At 40.4% G+C, this 22,835-nt stretch overlaps 1 protein-coding gene across 1 annotated transcript in view; it reads left to right on the top strand.

Moving 5' to 3' along the window:
* The window catches only part of SMTNL2 (smoothelin like 2), a 28,761-nt gene that overhangs the window by 3,369 nt on the left and 2,557 nt on the right, over positions 1-22,835 (top strand). The window contains exons 2-8 of the mRNA XM_032201057.1: positions 5,556-5,643; positions 6,151-6,378; positions 7,059-7,112; positions 8,651-8,726; positions 10,126-10,296; positions 10,867-10,984; positions 12,334-12,485. Of these exons, the coding sequence (XP_032056948.1) occupies positions 5,556-5,643; positions 6,151-6,378; positions 7,059-7,112; positions 8,651-8,726; positions 10,126-10,296; positions 10,867-10,984; positions 12,334-12,485 (887 nt within the window). The remainder of the gene's footprint in view (positions 1-5,555; positions 5,644-6,150; positions 6,379-7,058; positions 7,113-8,650; positions 8,727-10,125; positions 10,297-10,866; positions 10,985-12,333; positions 12,486-22,835) is intronic.

The raw sequence follows: 22,835 nt of genomic DNA, 5'->3' as shown, positions 1-22,835 counted from the left end.
TTCTATTTTTAAGACTGTAGTAAATCTGCTTGTTGAGTTGCTACAGCTGGATCCTGAAGTGTCTAATTATTTCTTGATTTACCCTTCAACTAGGTAAATCTTTTTGAAAACTCTGAATTTTATAAACTGAATAAAGGTGATACCTTTTATCTCTGTAAAGCAAAAAGATAGGGTCTGTTTGGAAATTAGCTCTGTGGAATGTTCCAAAATCTTTAGATTATGGCTGCCAAATGGAAAGGGAGTGTCCAAATCCAGCACTGACAGCAGCCAGTATATGAAACTTACATGCCAGAATCCCTGGGACTGGTTTAAAATTATGATATGTTTAAAAAAAAAAAAAGGCAAGCTTCCAGTGATGCTGTCCAGGCAGAAGATGGGGGCTGGGGAGAGGGCCCTGCTTTTTTTCTATTTGTGGTCACTTCTTCCAAAAGAATCATATAATACTGTGTTTTTTATGTTGTTTTCTTTTGACGAAAGATTTGAGAATAGCATTTTAGCTATTCAATGCAAGACCTGTGTTTGAACTCAATGGTCTTTGTAGGTCACATCCAATTGAACTATGCTATTTTGATCCTTTTTTTTTTTAATCTTCAAGGAACCTTGATTGCAAAGTCTTAGTTTCCATGATTTGTGTAGGCATAGTATTATGAGTAGATATGTATACTTAAAGTATATATGAGCTCTGTTCTAGCTGCACAGTTATCTGTGACACAAGAGTCTCCTCCCCTAGCCTTATGTCTTTTTTCTTGGTGTGACCTCTGAAGAAGCCATAAACAGGCAGCATGGGGTTCATTTTTGTCAGCTCTAAAGTCTGGGGAAGTTTGGGTTAAAGCAGGTATCTTGGACTCATCCTTTAATTATGATCATGTCTGTCACATAAACAGTTTTCATCAGTTCCTTCTGCTGAGGTTCAGGGATTCCTGACAGGACACATTTTTGGCAACTTTCCTCATAGCCGAGGAAGGTATCATTTAATTCAAAAAGTTGTTGAGAGTCAAAACTAGGAGATCTGGATGTTTTCTCCTCAAAAATACATTGTGTCTAGATTGTCCTTGACTTAATTTTTCACCTTTTTTCTTCTCCTTTTTCTTCCACAGAATGCAAGGTGCTGAATAAGCTGCAGAGTAAATAAATGAAATTAAAAATAAAAATGCAGCTCTGTGTTATGCCAAAGGTAGGGGTAGTTTTTAAAAGTTACAGAAAGGAGAAAGACAAGCTTAGGTGTTGTCTGCCTTTGTCTTTTAATCAATGTGGGAAGCAGATTAACACATCACTGTGGTAAGGATTTGTGGTTTTTATGACCAATCACAATGCCTTTTGGTGGTATTCTGTGTAATAAGGGTACACCACAACACCTTCCTGTTCCTCTGTCCCCCTTTATTTTCATGCTGCAGCCGCTCTTGGGCAGAAGCTCATCACTGTCTGCCTGCTGTCAATATGTGCATTGTCTCATGCAAAGATACACTGACTGGGGTGAGCTTCTAGGTGCTCTGTAACCTAGGTGCCACTGGATTGTATTTCACCTATAAACAAAGCTGAGTCAGAGCTGCAATGAAATGCTTTTCAAAAAATCATCATTATATGATGCCGTTCAGGTGGCTGTGCCTGAGGCTAGTAATACAGCAGAAGAAAGGTTATTCAGGAGAGTGTCCCAGATTGTCAAAGATCTGAGATTGAGGCAAGCTGGCTTTATATTGTTACAAGCACATTATTTTCTACAAGAAGATTCTTCTTCCACTGACATAAGATCAACCCCAGAGGAATTAGTTAACAAAACTGAGGAGGTAGTAGCACAGGGTAAGGGACCTAGCTTCTCTGATGTAGACACAGGGTCAAATGTCTTGTGCTTTGTTCCAGATGGAGGCAGTTGAGGTCTGTCAGGAGCCTTGTAGATGCCTTTGTGTGGTTCTGAGCTAGTGAATACGCCTTGGTGAGAGGCAGGTATCAGCGCTTAGGATTCAGATTTGTGTTTTGTTTAATGCAGTAACTGCAGTGTGCTGCAATGTTAGGACATTCACGTCATCCTACGTATGACTGCTTGTTTTCCACCACAATCTAATAACATAACTGAGTGGAAACAGGATCTGATAGACAACGAGTGGGTTTTGATAACAAAGAGGGTTATTTTTTCATGTGATTCCTGAGCTGACATGATTTGCTCTGTGGTTTATAAGATCTGATACAAGGGAGGTAATGGAAAAAGGAGGCCAGGAATAGGAGAAAGAAAAGGTCTCCACATTTTAGCAGTAGCGCTCAGGAAATGAAACACAGGCTTGGCATTGCATGACTGTGATTATACAGTTTACCTGTGCTGAAGCCCACATACAGCTGGTCAAGTTTGTGCAGAGGTGCCCTCAGCTTCCATAGCTAGCCTACAGTGTAGACCTTCTTTCTTGTGATACGGATTCCCAAGTCCTGCTTGGGAAAAAAAAAGTGTGCATTTGTGTGTCAGTTGTTAGCCACTGTGGTTAACCACAGCCAGTCTTCCTGGTATTTTGATGCTATACTTTAATTTGGCTCTCTAACCGGGCTAGACTCTGATAGCTGTTTTTGCAAAGGTATCACATAGAATATGTTTGGAAAATGAATTTTAAACTGAGATTCTGGAGCCATAGCTTCAGTATGGAGGATTTATCCCTTGTTGAGGAATTTGTTGCTGTTTGTTGTCCTTTGCAAACGCTAGGGTCCCTATCCTACCTGCCTGTGATTATTAGAAAGGAATAATTCTCACATTTTTTGCTGAGTGAATCTCACATACTGGCAGGAGCATTATCACTTCCACAGTGATTGTGATTGAACATGATTTCCTTTGTGAACAAGCAGGACTAAAAATATTACAAGGGTGGTCTGTTTTGATGCTGTTAGAAGAGTTTCTATTTAGTGTTGACAGACTGTTGGAAGGACATCTGTAGAGAACTGGCCAGCTATGGAGAAAGCAACAGAGAAATGCATAGCTGGATTAGGAACACTTGGGAAGATCTAAACAAGTATTACCTATAGGTGTATCTCTCTAGTGACCTGATGGTACTCAACAGTTAGTCAGCACAGGAGTTACTCCATGAAACATAATGACACGGGCAATACAAACAAGCAGATTAAGTGGTCCAGAAATCACCTGACATTACATACCATGAAGCCATCTCAATTCACACTGATGTGTAACAAGAGGAAGGTATCTCTCACACAATCAGATAAAGAGCACTTTTAGATCCAATGATTTTTATCATGACTCTTGATAATTGGTGCATTTGTGCAAAATTCTGAAAGACTGAGAAATCTTGTTTGAGAGAGATGAATCTCATTTGTCTGTCATTCTTCTACGATTTGACCTTGTTTCAGGCAAAGGCTTGAAGACGTGACAGGTGTGTGCCTCAGTGGCTCAGAGAGGAGATAATATATGTATTTTTTTTCTAATCTCAGGATCTGATGCCTACTTTTTCTGAATGTGCAGGGTGTTCTTTAGTGGGTTACTGTGTTTTCCCGTTTTACAGTGACTTCCAGCTATGGATCTCCAAGGTCTTAACAGCATTGCAGTGAAGGAGGAATTTCCACAGCCCTAAAACTAGAGAAAATATTATCATCCTACATAATACAGAGGCTACTGAGCTACAAAGAGATTAGTTCTAAGAGCAAGCCTAACATTCTAACTTTTTCACCAATTTTGTGGGAAAAAAATTTGGGGGGAGGGGGAATTTGACTCTGCTGCATGTATACACTGATTCTGGGCAGCTACATTTTTTTTTTTAGTTGAAGTTATTAGATGTCTGCAAGGTGATTTCTTCTTTATTTAGTTCCTGAACTCCGAAATCATATAACTTCTTATTGATTATTTTAAAACAAACACAACAACAACAACAACAAACACGGATGCACAAAACCATAAAGAATTTGGCTGATTTCCCTGGACATTAGGTGGGAAAAGTTTTGCTTTTTCCTGAAGAAAGTATCATTAACAGAAGTTGCAAATTATAAGTCAGATATAAATGTCTGGGATAATACTTTCTGTAATGCTTTTCACATATGTTCTCAGAATATGTCAACTGTCTATTTTATTGCAGGAAACAGAATATTAAATGTTAAATCATTTGATGTAGTCTGAAATACATAAAGGTCTTTTTAACCTGACATTGAGAGAAGCTATGAACTTGAATCCACAGTGTATTTCAGTGGTGCAACACTGATTATCTCATGAATTATCTCAGTAACTTGCTTAAAAGGGCATAAAACATTACACAGGCAAAAATACTAGAACTGGACATAGTACGATTGAGTAAAATAAAGTTAGAAACGTGACACTTTTTGTATGAAGCCTAACCTTGTACTATGAGTTGTACAGAAGGATGACTACTCTTATTTTCTTTAGTAGTCTGAAACAATGTAAGCTCTATAGCTAAATAGTTTCTCAATGAAGTCCAATTAGAGAGAAATGGACTCTTCATCTGGTAAAGTTGTGCAAGGTTCGCTCGTCTTTCCAGGACTAGGTGTACACTACTCTTGCAGTCTATTTTCACACACCAATGCATACCGTGAGCCTTTCTTACAGATATCCTGAACACCCTCAGCAACTGGTACCTCCAATACAACCAGGCTAAATTTATGTATATGTATGTACCTATACAGATTAAACACGTATTACTTCACACGTGTAGGTAGTTCTGCTAGCTGAATCTGCATATTCATGCAGTTAAGGTAATGCATGATGTAGGGTAGTTCTATGAAAAATATGATAGAAATATCTCAACACAAGCAGTGGTATTGGCAGTATAAAAAATGCTTTCGCTGCCATGTAGGGCTGGTTTTGCTGTTAAAAAGACTGCAACCAATTTGGAAGGAATTACCCAGTAAGTTTTTTATATGTCCTCTTGTTGTCCTGCAAAATCCTCATCTTTTTGAAGTCTTTTGCCATTTAATGAAGTTGAGATTATTAGCCCTAGACAAATGTAATTTATGATTATTTTGGACTTAATGCATGTCCTTGTGAATTTAGTGGAAGTCCTGCTAAATGCAATCAAGGTTTTGTTTCTGATTATATGATTAAATGAATACCAGCTACATCTACCTATCTTTTATCACACATAGATGGAAATTTTTGTCCACTAAAGCATTATTTCCATGCCCTCTTGATAGGGTGGATGGCCTTGTTTTTAACATCAGCATCTCAGACTTTCTGTTACAATGAAAGGGAGAGAACAGGAAGGTTTGACCTGGACTTACAAATTCTGCATTCCCCTTGTTTTTCCACAATTGGACAGGGTCTTCTGTTTATCACCATTACAGTGATGGTAGGTGAATAGCTTACATAGCTTTATCTAAGAAAAGTGGATAAAGTGCCCTCCTAGGCGCATGGAGCCTGTTGGGACAAGTATGTGAGTATTGATGCATGACCTGCATTGCCAGTGGTCAGTTTTCAACTTCTGGCCTTCAGAGCTAAGGAATTTCTCCCATCCTGTATTTTGGTCAGTAGTATGGGAAAGACCTGTTTTTGGCTGGGGTTTCTGGGTTTTCCTCTGACTTTTGATATTGTTTGGAATTCAGTTGTCTGTTTCCTCTGACAGAGTGTGGACCTGGATGACCACCACAAACCTGAGTTTAGAAGAGTTTTTAGTTCTTCTATCATTGAAAATGGACACCAGTCTTCATCAGGTAGGAAAAGACCAAGAAATTAAATAGCACTACTTGTAAAATACCTGATCATGGCAGTCATGGAGCAGCTTTTGGTTTTTGGAACAATTAGAATCTGTTATGGTTTCAGCATGGATTTTTGTCCTGTGGCACTGTTTATTTCCTACTTAGGAAAATTAGGAAATAATTACTAGGAATAAAATATTAGGAAGTAATTAACTGGCACTTCATAAAACCAAGAAAATAACAAGAATGCTGACTCCTAATCCACAGCAGAAGACGGTGCAGGAGTTGCACAGAGCAAGAGGAGGTTACTAAACATAAGTGCTAGTGAATTAATGATTTGAAGAAGCTGTTCTTGCTGAGTGTCATGTAGTGCTGTAAATGGTATAATGTCTCAGAGGGAGAACGGGGTAGAATAATACCAATGACTTGTAAAATTAAGTTGTTGCATGGAAATGGGTTTGTAACTTTGTTACAGATCTGTAAATAAATTGACTTCCTCTCTGCTTTTCTTTTATTCACCAGGTCAGCCAAAAGTCGCCCATGAACTGACCGCTTTTCGCATGTCAGATTCTTCCCCTGAGGCCCATGCCCCTGCAGTCACATTACAGATGCCTCACCTTCCTGTTACTGCAGTAACCAGAATATCAGGAGAAACCATATGTTCAACAGGAGCAGCTAATGCATCTACTGGCATTCTTGGACAGAGCAAGAGCAAAAATGAGACGGTATTGAAAACTTCCAGCCAGTCAGGTAAGAGAAGAAAAAAAAGTTTGTTTTCTGAAAATGTGACTCATTTTATTACTTCAGGGAACACAGTGGTTGTCTTGTGACCTACAGGTAGTTATCAAACCTCACTTCTATGGCTTCTTGTTCCATAGTGAGACACTCCGATTTGAAATACTGTGGGTCCTAGTTGGAGGTTTAGGTTATAATGTCACATCTTCAGAGAATTTTTGTAGCCTAATATAATTGGGTTCACAATGCAGCCTATATTCTAGCACAGTTATTGAAGAAGTATCTTGAGAAGTTAGGCAGATATTGGCTAACAGGCTCAGAAGTCATGTAGAGGGAGGAATGAGCAACAGCAAACTGAAACACATAAGAAAGTCAGAGAGATTGCAGAATCTTATTCTTATATCTAAATTAAATTAAAAAAAAAAAAAAAAAAAAAAAGAAAGAAATCCTGTATTATTTGATTCATATTCAAGTCATTTGTCTTTGAGCTGTATTTCAGGTGTGTTTAGTCACAGTGATGCTTATTGATCAGACTATTTATATTGGTCAAAAATTACAGAGAGAGATTAGAGAGAGATCAGATGGAATTGCCAGTAAGAGATAGGGATTATTTGCAGGTTCGTCTTTCAAATTTTGTCTTATTCAAGCTAAGAATGTAACATAGCCTTCCTTTGTATTTTTTTTTCCTGTTTCAGTGAACGCATGGAATTCAAGTACATTGAGAACATTGGCTTCATCTGCCACTGGAGGTGAGCGTTCCTACCAGTGTGTCATGCAATGCATATTGAGAGAGATTCCATGGGGAATTCAGATCTAAGCATCTAGCTCCATTTAGTAGGTACATAGTAATGCTAAAAGTTGCTAACAAAACTCCATGCAGATTTAATTTCCCAGGTTCAAAGCAAGGGGTACATATCCATATTTGCACAGCGGTGTGCATGTGTGCTGTTAGGCAACCTCTGAAGTGGAAACAGTTGGTACCAAAAACAGTGAGTCAGAACAGATAGCTTGAATGGTGAACATTTCAGCTGACCAAGTGAATGAACTGCTGCTGTGACTGAATGCAAGCTTAACTGCAGCTGGAAAGTGGTGGGTGCACCTTACAGGTGTTGAAGCAAATTAATCTGAGCAGAACAGTAAGTAGTCACTTTCACATATAAATGTCTCAGAGGAGACATATGCCTTAAGTGTTTTTGATTCCAATGGCAATAGAAGACTTGAGCTCTCTCCAAAATTACTTCTGACAATAATGCCAAGCTGTTACTGTCTATACAATGTGCTGGCATTTCAGTTATCTCAAATATCAGCTGAGCAGAGATGTAGCTTGTCCACAATAGTGATGATATTCCTCCTTAGCTTAACATCTGTGGGACTTGTACAGGTATCTAGCAGTTTTTTTGTAGTTCTAGATTCACATCTGTATGCTGGCATTTACCAGGGCATGTTTTGAATGAAAAATCTAGTTGGTCTGGGTCCCTTCTATAGGCAGTGGGGAGAGTTCAGCACTCTGAAGAGGGTGATTTGGACAGTGTTTAGGTTGGATTGCTTCTAAGGTGTTGGCTCTTCTTTGTCTATAGAAAGAGCCTTCCACAAATGAGTTCCTGCCTTATGCAACAAGTTTTGGCTTTAGTGTGTTGAAACTGGACAAACCACTCCATTATTTCACGGTTACAGAGCCTAGCCAGAATCTAGTACTTGGATTTAGGGTGGAAAGCACAGAAGAAGCAACACCAAGGGTGAGAAGAGGAAGATGCAAACTTAGTTTTAAGCCACCTTTGCAATCTTTGGAGTCTATTCTACCTCATAAATTAAAACAATTCCTGGTGGAAATTAGGTCATTTAAATTGTGTTCTGTGTGTGGTAAACTTCTTGGGACTCCTTTTATATGCCAGAATGACTGTTGCAAGCTGAGCTGTAGCACACTTTCCTCCCTTCAGTGAAATATCACTGGCAGCATGTCCTCAGAGGTCTGCACAAGGGAGTGGAAGAGTCCAGCCTTCCCAACAGAGTTTTTTTGAAGGTATTTTCTCACAGCCTTTTCCGACCTGTTTATACAATTCTGCTGCGGTGCAACAGTTTTTGCAGAGGGTCGGAATTCCTGGGGAAAATCCTTTCCTAGCTTGCTAGCTTTAAACTGGAATCTAGGCAGAGGCCTGCAGCTTCTTACTGTGGTGAGTGAAAATCAGTAGTACTTGGCTGTTCATCAGGATAAGGTTTGAAAACATATGAGGAAAGGAGAGAAGAGTTTCAACCCTGTTGCATCTTTTTTTTTCTTATTTTTATACAGAGAATACCACATCTATCGCTAAGCCTGTCTCAACTGCAAGCTGTGGGATGAGCAGTGGAACCAAAGCTGGTGAAAGGCAGGCATTCTTCTTGATATTTTGTTAGGACATTATGTTCAGTATAATCTCAATTAACGGGTAGGTATTCTGCTGACTTAGTGAACAGGTGAGTCCCAGGTGCTGTAATCTCAACCTGTTAAAGGTTGTGAGTGTTCCTGAGGGGCTACATGGAACACAGATGGGAAGGGGTAAAAAACAAACAAGCTTTCTAGAGGAGTTTAAAGCAGACTTAATTGTGGATTTTGCATTTTTATGCTGTCAGTGAAACTCTTAGTGCCAGTGGTAGATTTTTGTTATGGGGAGCAAGTTGTCAGGCCTTTTGGAAGCACTTCTAAAAATTATCAGGAATTTCTGCCTTGGGTTTATTTTTGGAAACCAACACGTGAGTGCCATCATACAACCATAGTTTTTCTAGGCTAGAGTTTGGTTTGAAGATAAATGCCTTGCAGGATAATGAAGACTTTCATTTGTCCTTCAAAAAACTGGCTACTACACATTTTTGATCAAGTCAGAGTCACAGTTGCTTAGCGTAGTATTACATGGTATCACACTTAGTACTGGCAAATCCAGGCATCCTCAGCATGCAAAATATCCATTCAAGAAAAGTGGGAGGGCTGCCAATTTAAGTCTCTTAAGTTAGGCTTGCAACTGCCTTGAAAATCATCCCAAATTTGGCATTATATTTCTTCTGAGTTGGTTCCAATGTTATCACTTCAATATTTGAGTTGTGATATACTGAGCACCCTGCAGAACTTGCTGTCAGGAGATCTGACCTCCAGCTGTACCAGAAATTAATGTGTGACACTGATTTTATTGCTCTTTACCTCAATTGCTCCATCTCAGTAGAGGGAAACACTTTCAAATGCCATGTGTTGTTTACTTCCTTAATGTTGATGAAATGATTTACAGCTCAAAGACAAAGTAGAGTATAATCCTGTGTCTTGATCAAATTAGCAGCTTGCAATCAGTAGAGCAACAGTGACATGAGCTAAGGATTCTGTGTACTATAATTAAAAATTTCAAAAGTACTTCCTGAATTACTATTCAAGTTCTATTTTTGAAACGTGAATTGAATCCTCCAGGAACCCAGGAGCTGAAGTTAAAGGGATTTAGTGCTCCTAGGTGGTTTCCTTAAAAGTGTTTAATTGTTGTTCTATTTAGTGCTATACAGCCTTTGCGATTTGGCCAGCTATGTCTCATAAGTGTTTCCTTAGAAACTTCTGTACTCAAGTGCTATTGTCTATCAATAAAGCTATAACCTTTACTTAAATAGTTTTTGACTCATTCATGTCCCCTTGAAATTGCTGTTCTGGAAGGTTTAGAGTAGGCAAAAGCTGGGCCTCTATGCTGACTCCTGTCACTGCAGAGATAAACTTTATTTCTTTAACCACATACTTTGCATGTAATTTTTCTGCAGGGCAGCTGACAGTTACTGTGATGTGACATCCAAGCCTAACTCCTCGTCTTCTACTACGCATCACCAAGTTCAAAGGAGGCGAGAACTGGTGCGATCTCAAACGCTCCCACGGACTATGGGCACACAGTCCCGGAAAGCGCTTTTTGAGAAATTTGAACAAGACAGTGCAAAGTATGTCACCCCCTTGTGTCACCAGAAGGGGTTTGTGTATGGGAAACTAATTTGTTAATTACTGTCAGCAAAGGACAGCTGGGTGGGAGAACTCTCAGTGTAAGATTTTTGAGCTCGAGGACTGTAAGGTCATGTACAGATTTGCTGCCATCACAGGCTGAGCTATGGAAATTCACATCTATAGATTCCTATGTCTTTGGAGTTATTCAGCTGAAGTAGCAGATGCCTTTTATCAGGAGAGAGTGTTGTGAAAGCTGCCTCCTCCATTATTATAAGAGACTGGGAATATAGTGACTTTCTCTTGTCATTCATTAAGGGCCAAAAACATGGACTGTTCTTTATGCATCATGGTAAGGTCATGATTTAGATAGAAGAGAGCATGGAATCCTAGCTTTAGTGAAATGAAAATGAGTTTTTCTTGCAGGACCAGCAAGTTGAAGTTTTAGCCATGAATTTCTCAAATATCACCTGGACAGGGACTGATGTGGGCAAGGTTATATAAATGTTGATGACAAGTAGGTTTAAGTTTTTCTAGGATGTAATTTAATCTAGTTTCTGTTAATTTTCCAGGGGAAAAGGAGAATCCAGAGCTAAACTGAAGAGATCACAGAGTTTTGGGGTTGCCAGCGCTAGCAGCATTAAACAAATTTTGTTAGACTGGTGTCGCTCAAAAACCATAGGATACAAGGTAAAGATATGTTAGCACTTCAGCTCTCTTTTTCTGGAGAACTTGCTAAAAAAGTACTCAGAAAGTAAACGTAAAACATGCTATACAATGAGTTAACTTTGTCCTGTCCAAGGTCATGATGTTCTGTATGGGTAACATGTTGCATGGGCAAAGCTGCAGGAAGTCTATTGCATGAATGAGGTTCTGTATGTCTATCGAGACAATACATTAGTGTTTGTCTGAAAGCCTACATTTTTGTGCTTATGGATATGGACTTCAGGGTACATTCAACACATTTTATTTTCATAGTAGCAGACTTTGATATCTCATCCTCATTACACAGAATAAGTTCTAAATAGCCTTTTACCAGTACATGGAGACCATCTCCCTTTTGCTACACAGAAGACCAAAATATTATTTTCTAGTTTTTAGAGAAGCGCATTTGTATTAAATAGTTGAGGTTGAATCACAGAATGTTAGTGAGCTAATTTCTGTGAGGTAACATCAGTGTAGCTAAGAGAATTAATTTGTTGAGATTTTAGTAATTTTTACCCGGCCGTAAGACACAATTCCCAAGTAATTTCAAGGAGAAAATTTTCTAGTGTTCTGGGTTGTATTTTGTTTGTTTATAATATATGTTTTTCATCTGTTTTGTAAAATGTATATTATTATTGCCAAACTCTTAATTACAGTACACCTAAGCAGAGCTACTAAACATGACTGTTAGTTGCTTAACAGAAAAGTTGGGGCTTGAATTTTGTACAATGGGAAAGCAGCATAAGGCAAGAGACCAGTATGTTTCATTTTACTCTGGCAGTTGAAAGTGACAATAAGCATTAGTTCTAAGAATCAGGTTTTGCGGTAGGCCTAATTCTTCCTGTATTTCTATTCATCTGTGTAATAAGCATTGAATTAGGTCTTATTGAGTAGCAAGGCAAGCAAGTCTTTATCCAGTATTGCTCACAGCCACAAAATGAACCATTCTGCAGTTATAAATTCCTCATAGAAATGAGCAGTGTCTTCAGTTTCCACAGATAGTGAGGTGGTACATTAGACCTGCTCCAGAGTTCACTGAGGCTTACAAGATTCTTCACAGTATTTTCAGTGGGCTTTGGATCAGGGACCTAGAGGGTGTGTTTGCTTTGTGTCTGGACATGTCAGGCAAGAGGCTTTATTGCTGATCATGCCACTTATTCTCAGAATACAAATAATATTATGGAAATACAAAGAGGGGAAGAAAAAACATAAAGCCTGTGCTATGTTACTTTGATTAATGGGAGATCTGGACAGAAAACTGCAGTGAGCAAAAACAGCTGTTCTTCCAAGTTTCCTGGTGCTGCATTAACATGTGCATTTTTTCATCATGACAGCATATTGATCTCCAGAACTTCTCCTCAAGCTGGAATGATGGGATGGCATTCTGTGCGCTTGTGCATTCTTTCTTCCCTGAAGCTTTTGATTATAATAAGCTTGACCCAGCTAATCGCAAGCAGAACTTTGAGCTGGCTTTCACCATGGCTGAGTGAGTATCACATTAGATCTCTGTTAAGTGCTTCCAGTTCAAATCTTATCAATTAGGCAGCAGTGAAGAGTTTCATCGTTCTTCTTGTTGATCCTATACCTTATATGTGTCATGCCAGAAAAGATGATAAAGCTCTGCACAGAGAATGCATAGAACAGGAGATGCAGCAGTCTAAAATCTAAAATCAGATGTGGTTTTACCAGGCACAGAATAATTCACTGGAGTCTCACATTCAGGTCTTTCACAGTCTTCGGGTAGTACTTGAATTCTGCTTTCTCACCTCTGAGATCCTAGCAGCAACTGCTAGAACATGGGACTGCTGCTAGAAGCAGCCACTATTAGCTGCAGGTTTCACCCACAGTATTTTACCACAGAACCACATCTGTGTACACGAGATGATATTGCTAACAAGATTGCTACAGGAAAATTTCAAAAGTGCTTTGAGAACATCCACCACAAAGCCATTAGTTTTATATGATCTATGGAGTGTTTTTTGTGTTGTTGTTGCATTTAATTGTTTCCTGATGTTTCAAGACCGTACTGCAGTTTTGTCCTTAGATCAGCAGGACACAGTACTGTCTTTTTTATTAGGTCACAGAAGTGTATGTGCAGTCAGTAGATTTCAGTTGTGCTTGATGTAGATGTAGAAATTCACAACTTCCACCTGTCACACTTCAAGGTTCCTCATTTACTGCCTGCTGCACATGCTTACCTTCCAAGATTCCATTTGATAGTGTGCGTTGGTGAGAACCACATTCCAATAGGATGCTGCTTTTAAAGCAAAATAGCCTTGGCAAATATATTTTACAGAGGTTGTTGTTACTAATTTTTACTGACAGATTGGGCATTTACATGACCTGAGGAATAATATCTGGAAAGTTCATAAGCCTTACAAATTTGCATTTACTAAAACTTAAGCAAAACATAACCCAGAGTGCACTTAGCAAAACCCATTAGAAATACTAACAAAATAAACAGAACAGATTACATGACAAAAGTAATTGTTAACAATGTACTGTGTGACAGCATGGTGGCAAGCAGGACTTGCATGCTTTTACCTTGAACAATCCATGTTTAGGTGTCTGAATGGCTTCCAGAAAAAGAAGTTGCAACCTGCAGGCAAAAATGCATTTAGATGAACCCTGTTGGTTTTATATTGGGAAAGTATGTAGTTTAAAAAACAAAACCAACAAAACTGGGATGGGTTCTGTCATTAGATTGTCACTATTTCACTGATTCCGTTGAATTTATGCTGAAATACTGTTTGACAGTTCAGATCTGCTTTGTCTTTATATTTGATAGCCAATGAATGTTTATACTTGGATTGCAACGTGTAGGATGTTGAACTGAAGTGGCCATCAAGCCATATCATGGTTACTAGTCAATGAAAAATAACTTGTGTGTCCACGTTCCTTTAGCTGACCCTGCACTAAGCAGAAAATGGACTAGATGACCTCCTGAGGTCCCTTCCAATCTTAATTCTGTGATCCTTGGTAGATCTTAGTGAGTTCAGCATTTCTCAGAGTGACAGCTGGTATTTTAAAGATTTGTTCAACAATATCGTTTATTCCATTAGCACACAGGAATCTTTGTTACAGCAAACAAGGCATCAGGCATATTCTCCAACTTTTTTGCAAATTGATTTTTTTTTTCTTCAGCAGGGTAAACACAGAATGAAGTCAAGAAACAAAAACCTGAAGGAAGCATCAGTCAAGAGGCTGGACTTGAACAGCCTTTCAGTTTATACTTACTCATGATGTTTATATACTTGGTAATAAGCAAAGTGGAAGTGAATATTGCAGCTTTTCTACTGGGTCCACTAATGGTGTTTACTGTCACTATAGTGGTTTTATGTTGGATAACAGGCTGGATATGGCTCTGGGCAGCCTGCTCTAGTGGTTGGCAACCCTGCCCAGAGCAAGGGGGTTGAAACTAGATGATCTGTGAGTCCTTTTCAACCCAGGCCATTCTATGATTGATTCTGTGATTTATGTTGCCAGTGAGTACTTTGTATGACTTCTGTGTCCTTGCATCTAATTGAGCAGTTTTCTCAAACCGATTTTTCTATTATCTTTTCTGTGGCCAGGAAATGCATAATGAGATGCTGAACAGCAGCTGTGCTTTGGTTTCTTTACAGTGATGTTTATTTAGGTCTGCAAAATATTACTAACAGGGAGGAAATGTGTTCAAATATCAACCTTTGACTGCAGAGTTACCATATATGCTTATTATTGTCTGTGTTGAGGGTTTTAATATCTCAACAGCTAAACTTACGCACGGACTGGCATTAATAAATTCTACAGGTGCAGAGTTAGAGGTTTGCATCTGTGGTAGGTGGTGCTCAGACTCAGTTCAGCTCAGTGAATGTATTTGAATAGTGTATACTCATAGTACAAACTCATGCGAATTACTCCTCAGCCTGCAGTAGAGGTTTATTCTGCATCTCTTTTATATAGCACTTGGTGAATTATTTTTATATTACTTTTCATAAGTAGTATCAAAATGGTATTTGATGGACTATTGATTGGACACTAAGGAACACTCTCCTGGACACATGAAATGGAGACTTTCTGTTAAAGGCAGCATTGATTTGACAGTGTTCTGTAGCTGCAAGGAGGGGTAGATTAGTCACTCAACTTCCCACAGATGTTTCTTCTGCTGCAGACCAATGTGAAATTAAGATAGTATTTCCTCACCCCTGTTGTCGACGGGAGGAAGACACAGACGCTCAATATGAGTGAACAGTGAACTTCAACTTTAATGGATAGCTCAGTCGCCTTTTATCTATTCCGAAACTCGTAAACATTCTTAAACTAAACTTAGGATTGGCTAACACTTTCCCGCGCTATGCAGTTGCTACCGTCCTGCCCCAGGGGGTCTATCCAATCGCCTAAGGGCATCGTGTTCTTGATCCTGATTGGCTCTCAGCCACCTGCGTACGTGCCCAGATCCATGTAAGCTAAGTACGGTACTTTATTAGCTTATTGCCTGCCAATTGCCCCACATTCACATGTCCCACCTCACTTAACCATTCCTCAACAATTCCCCCGTTTTTATTTTGCTCAACAAATACCTTCTGTGTGAGTTGCTCTAGTTTTTTCGTTAGGCAGTTAAAGATTACATATGCAGCAATTATAATCAATATAACTATAAGTAGAAACCGAAGTCCCTCTTTAACTAACTGAACAGAATGAGCTCTGTCCAGACTGATTAGCCCAGGTGACCCATATATTCTGCTGAGGGTCAATTTTCCCTAAGATGGCATTACCATGTCCAGCCATTATTATAACTGATAACATGACCAAAGTCCCTTGCTTCGTTAATTCAGCCATGGTCGCTGTTATCCTTTCTTGGTGACTTTTCTTCAAGGGCTGGTTTTACATCAGATGTCAAATACATAACACAACTATACAACTTAACCCTAATAACACTACAATTACTGTAAGCACTCAATGGCAACACAATTAATAGTAAGCAACAACTCAATAGCAACACATCCAAACCCAATCACTTGATGGTGATTAAAGGCTGCTCTTGATAGTCGTCGAGGTGCCACAGCCCACGTCACCGTCAGAATAACTATCAGGAACCTCTTCCTGGTCGTCCTCGGCGCGTGCAGACTCCAAAGCTGCTTCAGTCCGCTTTGCAGTGATCCACCGGGCACCCACTTCCGGCACCACTTCAAAATCTCTATAACATTTTATAACATTTTTGCAAGTAACCCTACAACCACATTTATCACAATACTACATGCAATGATGATTGACACCACAGCGAACAAAATCCTCAATCCCTCCTTGATCAATCCCAGTAAGCATCTATGCACTGTTTCAAACAAACCAGTGAACCATTGATGGAAAGGATTGATACCATATTGACTCTTTCTCATGTGCTCTTTCAAGAAAGTAATAGATTTGTGCATTGACTCAGTACGATCAAAAAGTTTTAAACAGTACGTTCCCTTAAGTTTCTCCAAGTGGCTACTTCACACAATGACTAATTTCCTATGATTTCAGCCTGTACTATGGCAATAAATGCGCTCTCACTAACACAGTACACAGCACACTTGCACACTCAGATCACACTTGTACACCCAGAGCACACTTGCACACCCAGAGGCCTCTGGCACATCTCACTCTCAATCATACCACAACCTCAATCATACCACAAGAATATAATTTAGAATGATAAGCAAACAAACAAGTATTGCCTCTCATTGTGTTCCTTGTGAAGTGACTTGCAACACTTTGTTTTAAAACCTTACCCTTACATAAATACTTTCAACACAAAACACCTGGACGTTTAAGAATAACACATCTTGAATTGTTCTTCGGGGTTGCAATGGGGGAGCTATCCATTCCAATACCACAGTTTCCACTCCCGTCTCCCCCGTTTTTATTTTTTGCTGTGTGATAGCACCCATCAAGTATTGCGGACCACACAGAATAGTAAGATCGAGTGGCCTGTCGGGTATGCGTCGATGTGTGACACGCGTTGTAATCAATGATGCAATTTGTTGTAATATTTCTGACTGTTTTTCTGATAATGTTACCTTTGTGGCAGGGTCGGTTCCTTTTAATAATGGCCGAAGGGAATTCAACAGTTCATTTGGAATTCCGACCACTGGCCTAATCCATTGTAAATCTCCTAGCAGTTTTTGAGCATCATTGAGGGTTTTGATGTTCGATTGGATGGTAAGTTTCTGAGGCTGAATAGTGGAATCTGTAATTTTCCACCCCAAGTACTTCCAGGGGCTTGCCTCCTGAATTTTTTCTGGTGCAATTACCAGTCCCATTTGTTTAAGAGCAGCTGCCAGAGCATTTTTCTGTTGCAGGGAAAATATCTCCTTTTGGGCTAACAAAATATCGTCCATGTAATGGTAAATTATCGTTTTGGGCCATGCGCGGCGAATTGGTTGAAGTGCCGCATCGACATAGAGCTGACATAAAGCAGGTGAATTATGCATGCCCTGAGGTAATACAGTCCACTCAAATCTCTGACATGGCCCTTCACAGTTTATGGCAGGGAGTGTAAAAGCAAACCTCTGTTTATCATTTTCATGTAATGCAATTGTAAAAAAGCAGTCTTTAAGATCTACAATTAACAATTTCCACCCTTCTGGTATCATAGCAGGATTAGGTAACCCAGGTTGCAGTGCTCCCATAGCACACATTTGACTATTAACTGCTCGTAAGTCGTGTAGCAAACGGTATTTCCCTGATTTTTTGGGAATCACAAAAACCGGAGTATTCCAAGGGCTTGTTGACAGTCTCAAATGCCCTTGTTGATACTGTTCCTGTACTAATTTATGAACATGTAAAAGACTTTCCCGTTTTAGTGGCCACTGTTCAACCCACACAGGTTCATCAGTTTTCCATTTAAGTGGGATTGGGAAAGTCCGAGCAATGGCCACACCTAAAAATTTTGATGATTTGTTGTGAGAACCGCTCCCATTTGGGCAAGGATATCTCGCCCTATTAACGCTTGTACTCCCTCAGGCAGTGATAAGATGGATACACTGCAATTTACCACCTTATCACCTATTGTCCATTGCAGCACTGGTGATCGATGAGCAAGAATCATACCTCCTACTCCTGAAACCGTGGCACTAGACTCAAATGTAGGCCAATGTGACGGCCAATCTTTTGTGCTAATTATCGATACATCAGCACCAGTATCCAACAATGCCTCAATTTGTATTTTTTCATCCTTTAAGCACACAGCGACCTTTTGTCGTGGTCTTTGACGCATACCAAGTGTCAATAGCACCACTTTTCCCGTGGAGCCAAATGCTCCCTGTCCTCGATACTTTCCAGATTCTGGTGCTAACGATTCAGCAAGATGAGGCAATGGGATTAATTGTGCTATTTTTGTGCCCCGCGGCACATGAATTGGAGGGAACATTGCAGAAACCATAACTTGTATTTCCCCAAGATAGTCCTTATCAATAAGTCCAATTAATATTTGTAATCCACTCATAGTGGCAGACGATCTCCCTATTAATAGAGCTCCCACGGGTTCACCATTAATAATTATTGGTCCAAAAACTCCTGTCCTTACCCTGGTGGGTCTCGAATCCAATAAAGTCACATCGACTACTGTTGCCCAATCCAGGCCGAGGCTCCCTCTGGTGGCTGGTCGGAGAAAGAGGGGAGTCGCTGCAGATGGTGCCGGTGCTGTTGCTGCCGTTGTCGCAAAAGCCGCTTTTTGTGTCGTCGCGGGGCGGCTCTTCCCGCTGCTCCGGCCGTTTCCCGACGCACCTCGTCGGCATGCCGAAGTGCTATGAGTATTTAATTGACAGTTTTGGCACCACACTGATTCTGTTTTACACTCCCGTCTGATGTGTCCCGCAATACCACACCGAAAACAACGGCGCGGCAGCGCCGATCCTCGGCCATTAGAACGTCCTCCGGGGGTTTGCAAAGGTGCAAGGGCGGCAAGCACTTTAGACTGCTCCTTCATGTTGTCACCTAATTGTTTTACTGCTTTTATTAACATAGCCTGTGGACCTACAGGTACCTGAGACATTCTTTCCAATCCTTCCTCTATTGTCCAAGTACTCGGCAATGTAGCTAATATACTTCGAGTTGAAGGGTTACAATTTTGGAGTGCACATTGCTTTAATATAGTGCCTTTAAGATAATCGGGAACTCCCGCGGCTTGTATTGCATTTGCTACTCGATCGATAAACAACCCGAATGGTTCCTCCCTACCCTGTTTAATTCCCATGTAGGACGGTATTCCCCCTGGTTCTCTAATTTGTTCTAATGCCCTTCTGGCTAGTCCCTGTGCATCTGGAGGTGAGTACACCACCAGGAAGGCTGTTGTTATCTGTGCTGCTATCTCGATATTCCCGTCCTTCATTGCCTCATGAGCTATTCTTTTCCATGTCTCCTCCCTATCCTGTAAATTGGATTTAAATGGATTTGTCGAAAATGAATTTGTTCCCGATTCCCCACCCACCCTTTTTCCATTCTCTAATTGTGCGGGTGGGGCTGTCGGTGGCTGTGAAGGTTCTTCTTCCCCTGATACGGGTACAGACGTTTCCCAGCCACCCGAGGTCCCCTGTGGAATTATAACTGTTCTATATGATGGTGGAGAGGGGTAAGACCGTTCCTCAGCTCTTTGTTGAGTAGAGGAAACAGCAGAAGTCCCCCCATTCTGACTGGATGATCCTAATTGCTCTGTTATGGCAGCAGCTATTTTTTGTTCAGCTTGGTGTGTTGCTAATGCATTAGTTACCGCCCTCCATGGCTTCATTAATTTTCTCGCCACCTTGTTATCACTAATCACCTCATCAAATAGTTTGTCCCCGAACTTCCTCCACTCTGCTTGTTCAAACACCATATCAGGATTTAAAAAACAACCCTTAGCTACCCCATAAGCTAATAACTCTGGCAATTCCTTTTTACAATATATACACTGTGTGCTCCGCTTTTCTAAAAAGCATTTGAGCAAATCATACGCCGCTTGCCTCTCCATACCTTTATATGCGTCGGTACCGTTGCAGCCTTTGCAAGACCTCGGCGGCGCGTTCCGGCGGGACCCTCTATGGGCTCGTCCCGGGTGCGAGGACTCCCTTTCCGAGCTGCGGGTGCGGGGATTCGAAGTTTTCGTCCCTTTCGCCTTTCAGGCCTCGGGTGCGGGGATTCGACAATTTTTTAATCCTTTTCACCTCCTGAGCTGCGTTGCAGGACCGGTCCCCGTATCCCGTCCAACCGTGGCTCGCAGGTTCGACTCCAGCCGAGTCCCTGTTCCCGTTCAGATCGGTCCCTGTTCGGGCGCCATTTGTTGTCGACGGGAGGAAGACACAGACGCTCAATATGAGTGAACAGTGAACTTCAACTTTAATGGATAGCTCAGTCGCCTTTTATCTATTCCGAAACTCGTAAACATTCTTAAACTAAACTTAGGATTGGCTAACACTTTCCCGCGCTATGCAGTTGCTACCGTCCTGCCCCAGGGGGTCTATCCAATCGCCTAAGGGCATCGTGTTCTTGATCCTGATTGGCTCTCAGCCACCTGCGTACGTGCCCAGATCCATGTAAGCTAAGTACGGTACTTTATTAGCTTATTGCCTGCCAATTGCCCCACATTCACATGTCCCACCTCACTTAACCATTCCTCAACACACCCCCTACCTTAAAGTAAGTAACAAGAAAAAGTAGATGTTTTAATGGAGAAGAGCAGGGACTGCAGTACTAGTGAAATCCCTATGCCCTGTCTCTTTATTGTTCCATAATATATTCAGTGCCAAAAGGTCTGAGACGAATTATAAAGTGTCTCCTTTCCAGTGTTTATAAAAGATTACTTTCAAGTATGAGAAGCCAATTTATAAAGAATCAGGGAGAGGCAGTCAAGTACTATACTCTTTTTTTTTTTTTTTTTTTTTAAAAAAAAAAAAAAAAGCTTGAACTTAAGCTTTATAAAGCCTATCATTCTAGAAGTGTAAGCTTCACGTTTTTAATTTTAAACATCACTTTAAACTTTAATTTTAAACTTTTTAAATTTAATTTTTTTTAACATTTTATTGTGTGAAGGCAAATGTTTGGTGATCTTAAGCATTTCAGTGTAATTATGCAGTTTAATGCTCTTAACAGCAGCAGCATAAGTATGGTGTTTAAATTGTAAGAGCTTAGTAGCAGCTACTGTAAACCAGCCTTAGCATTGACATAAACTAAGCTTGAGAAATCAGTCTCATAATTTATGCTTGGACAGAAGAGGGGAAAAAAACTACTACTCTGCTACTATTACTCTCAGTGTCTGGTGGTTATTGTTTTTTGGTTTTAATCAATTTTTTTTCTTCAAGTAATGAAGGAATCTTAATAGATTTGTCTTTATCAATCAAAAAAAAAATTTAGTTCATAGGGCACAAGGAATCCAACTTCTATGAACAGTCTGTAGGAACTGGACAGTCTACTTGTAGCTGCTTGGCCAATCCCATATGCCTGATACCTGATTTGAATTTGAGGCATGTTAATATATCCAAACTCTCTAGACAAAACTGTGACCCTTGAAGGAGGGGCGAGCAAGTAGATTAATTTATGGAATTTAATTTTGTGGGAGGATTCAGAGAATCATAAAATGGCTTGGGTTGGAATGGACCTTAAAGATCATCTGGTTCCAACCCCCCCGCCCCAGGCAGGGATGCCACCCACTAAATCAGGTTGCCCACAGCTCTGTCCAACCTGGCCTTGAGCACTTCCAGGGATGGGGCATCCACAACTTCTGTGGGCAACCTGTTCCAGTGTCTTACCACTCTCACAGTAAAGAATTTCTTCCTAGTATCTAATCTAAGTCTCCCCTCTTTTATTATAAAACTATTCCCCTTGTTCTATTACTATCTGCCCATGTAAAAAGCTGCTCTCTGTCTTTTTTATAAGCCTCCTTTAAATACTGAAAAGCCACAATAAGGTCATCCCAGAGCATTCTCTTCTTTAGGCTGAACAACCCCGGGTCTCAGTCTTCATAGGAGAGGTGCTCCAACCCTCTGATCATCTTCATGGCACTCCTTAGGTGCATGTGGGTGCTGAGGGTGCTCTCAATCCCACTGTCTGTCATTGATAAAGAAGCTAAACATCACTGATCCCAAGATGGACCTCTGAGGGACACACTCATCACTAGCCTCAACCTGGACACAGAGCAGTTGATCGCAACTCTGGCTGCGGCCATCCAGCCAATTCCCAATCCACTACGTAGTTCATCCTTCAAATAAGTCTCTTTCCAGTTTAGCTAATTTAATCTTGTGGGGCTGTCAAAGGCCTTACAGAAGTCCAGGTATGTGATATCGGTTGGTCTTCCCTTGTCAACTGATGTAGCCACTGCATCATAGAAGACCACCAGTTTGGTGAGGCGTGATTTGCCCTTGGTGAGGCTGTTCATCTTGGTTCACCTGTATCTGTATGCATTTTTGTAAAATGGACAGAGCTAATACTCTCCATCACACTGTCCTTTTTGATGCCATGTGCCAGGCAATCAAAGATGATGGTTGTTAGTCATCATGAGTGGGAACTTCTCAGCTATTCTGTCATTTCATTTAATAGTAAAAAGAAATACTAGCTTTTTGACCCAGTATCAACATAATTATTATTGGCTGTTTTGTTTGACTTGTAGTAAGAATATTTCATGTGGTGTGCTGCTGGGTTCAAATTGCCAAATACTGATTGGATGGGGGGGATACAGTGGCTTCCTACAGTGGCTGATACAACTTCAAACACTGGTACCACCACACTGAAGCTGTGGGTTTCTTTCAGAGTTTTATTTATTTATTTATTAAAGCAAAAACTTACAGAACTACATTTGCCATTTACCATTACAGGAAAAAAATGTCAGCTTTCCCTATTCCAGCCC

The sequence above is a fragment of the Aythya fuligula genome, chromosome 20 (genome assembly GCF_009819795.1).
Source record: "Aythya fuligula isolate bAytFul2 chromosome 20, bAytFul2.pri, whole genome shotgun sequence".
NCBI lineage: Eukaryota > Metazoa > Chordata > Aves > Anseriformes > Anatidae > Aythya > Aythya fuligula.
The sequence above is the reverse complement of the archived record's forward strand: the minus strand, read 5'-3'. Positions and strand labels throughout refer to the sequence as shown.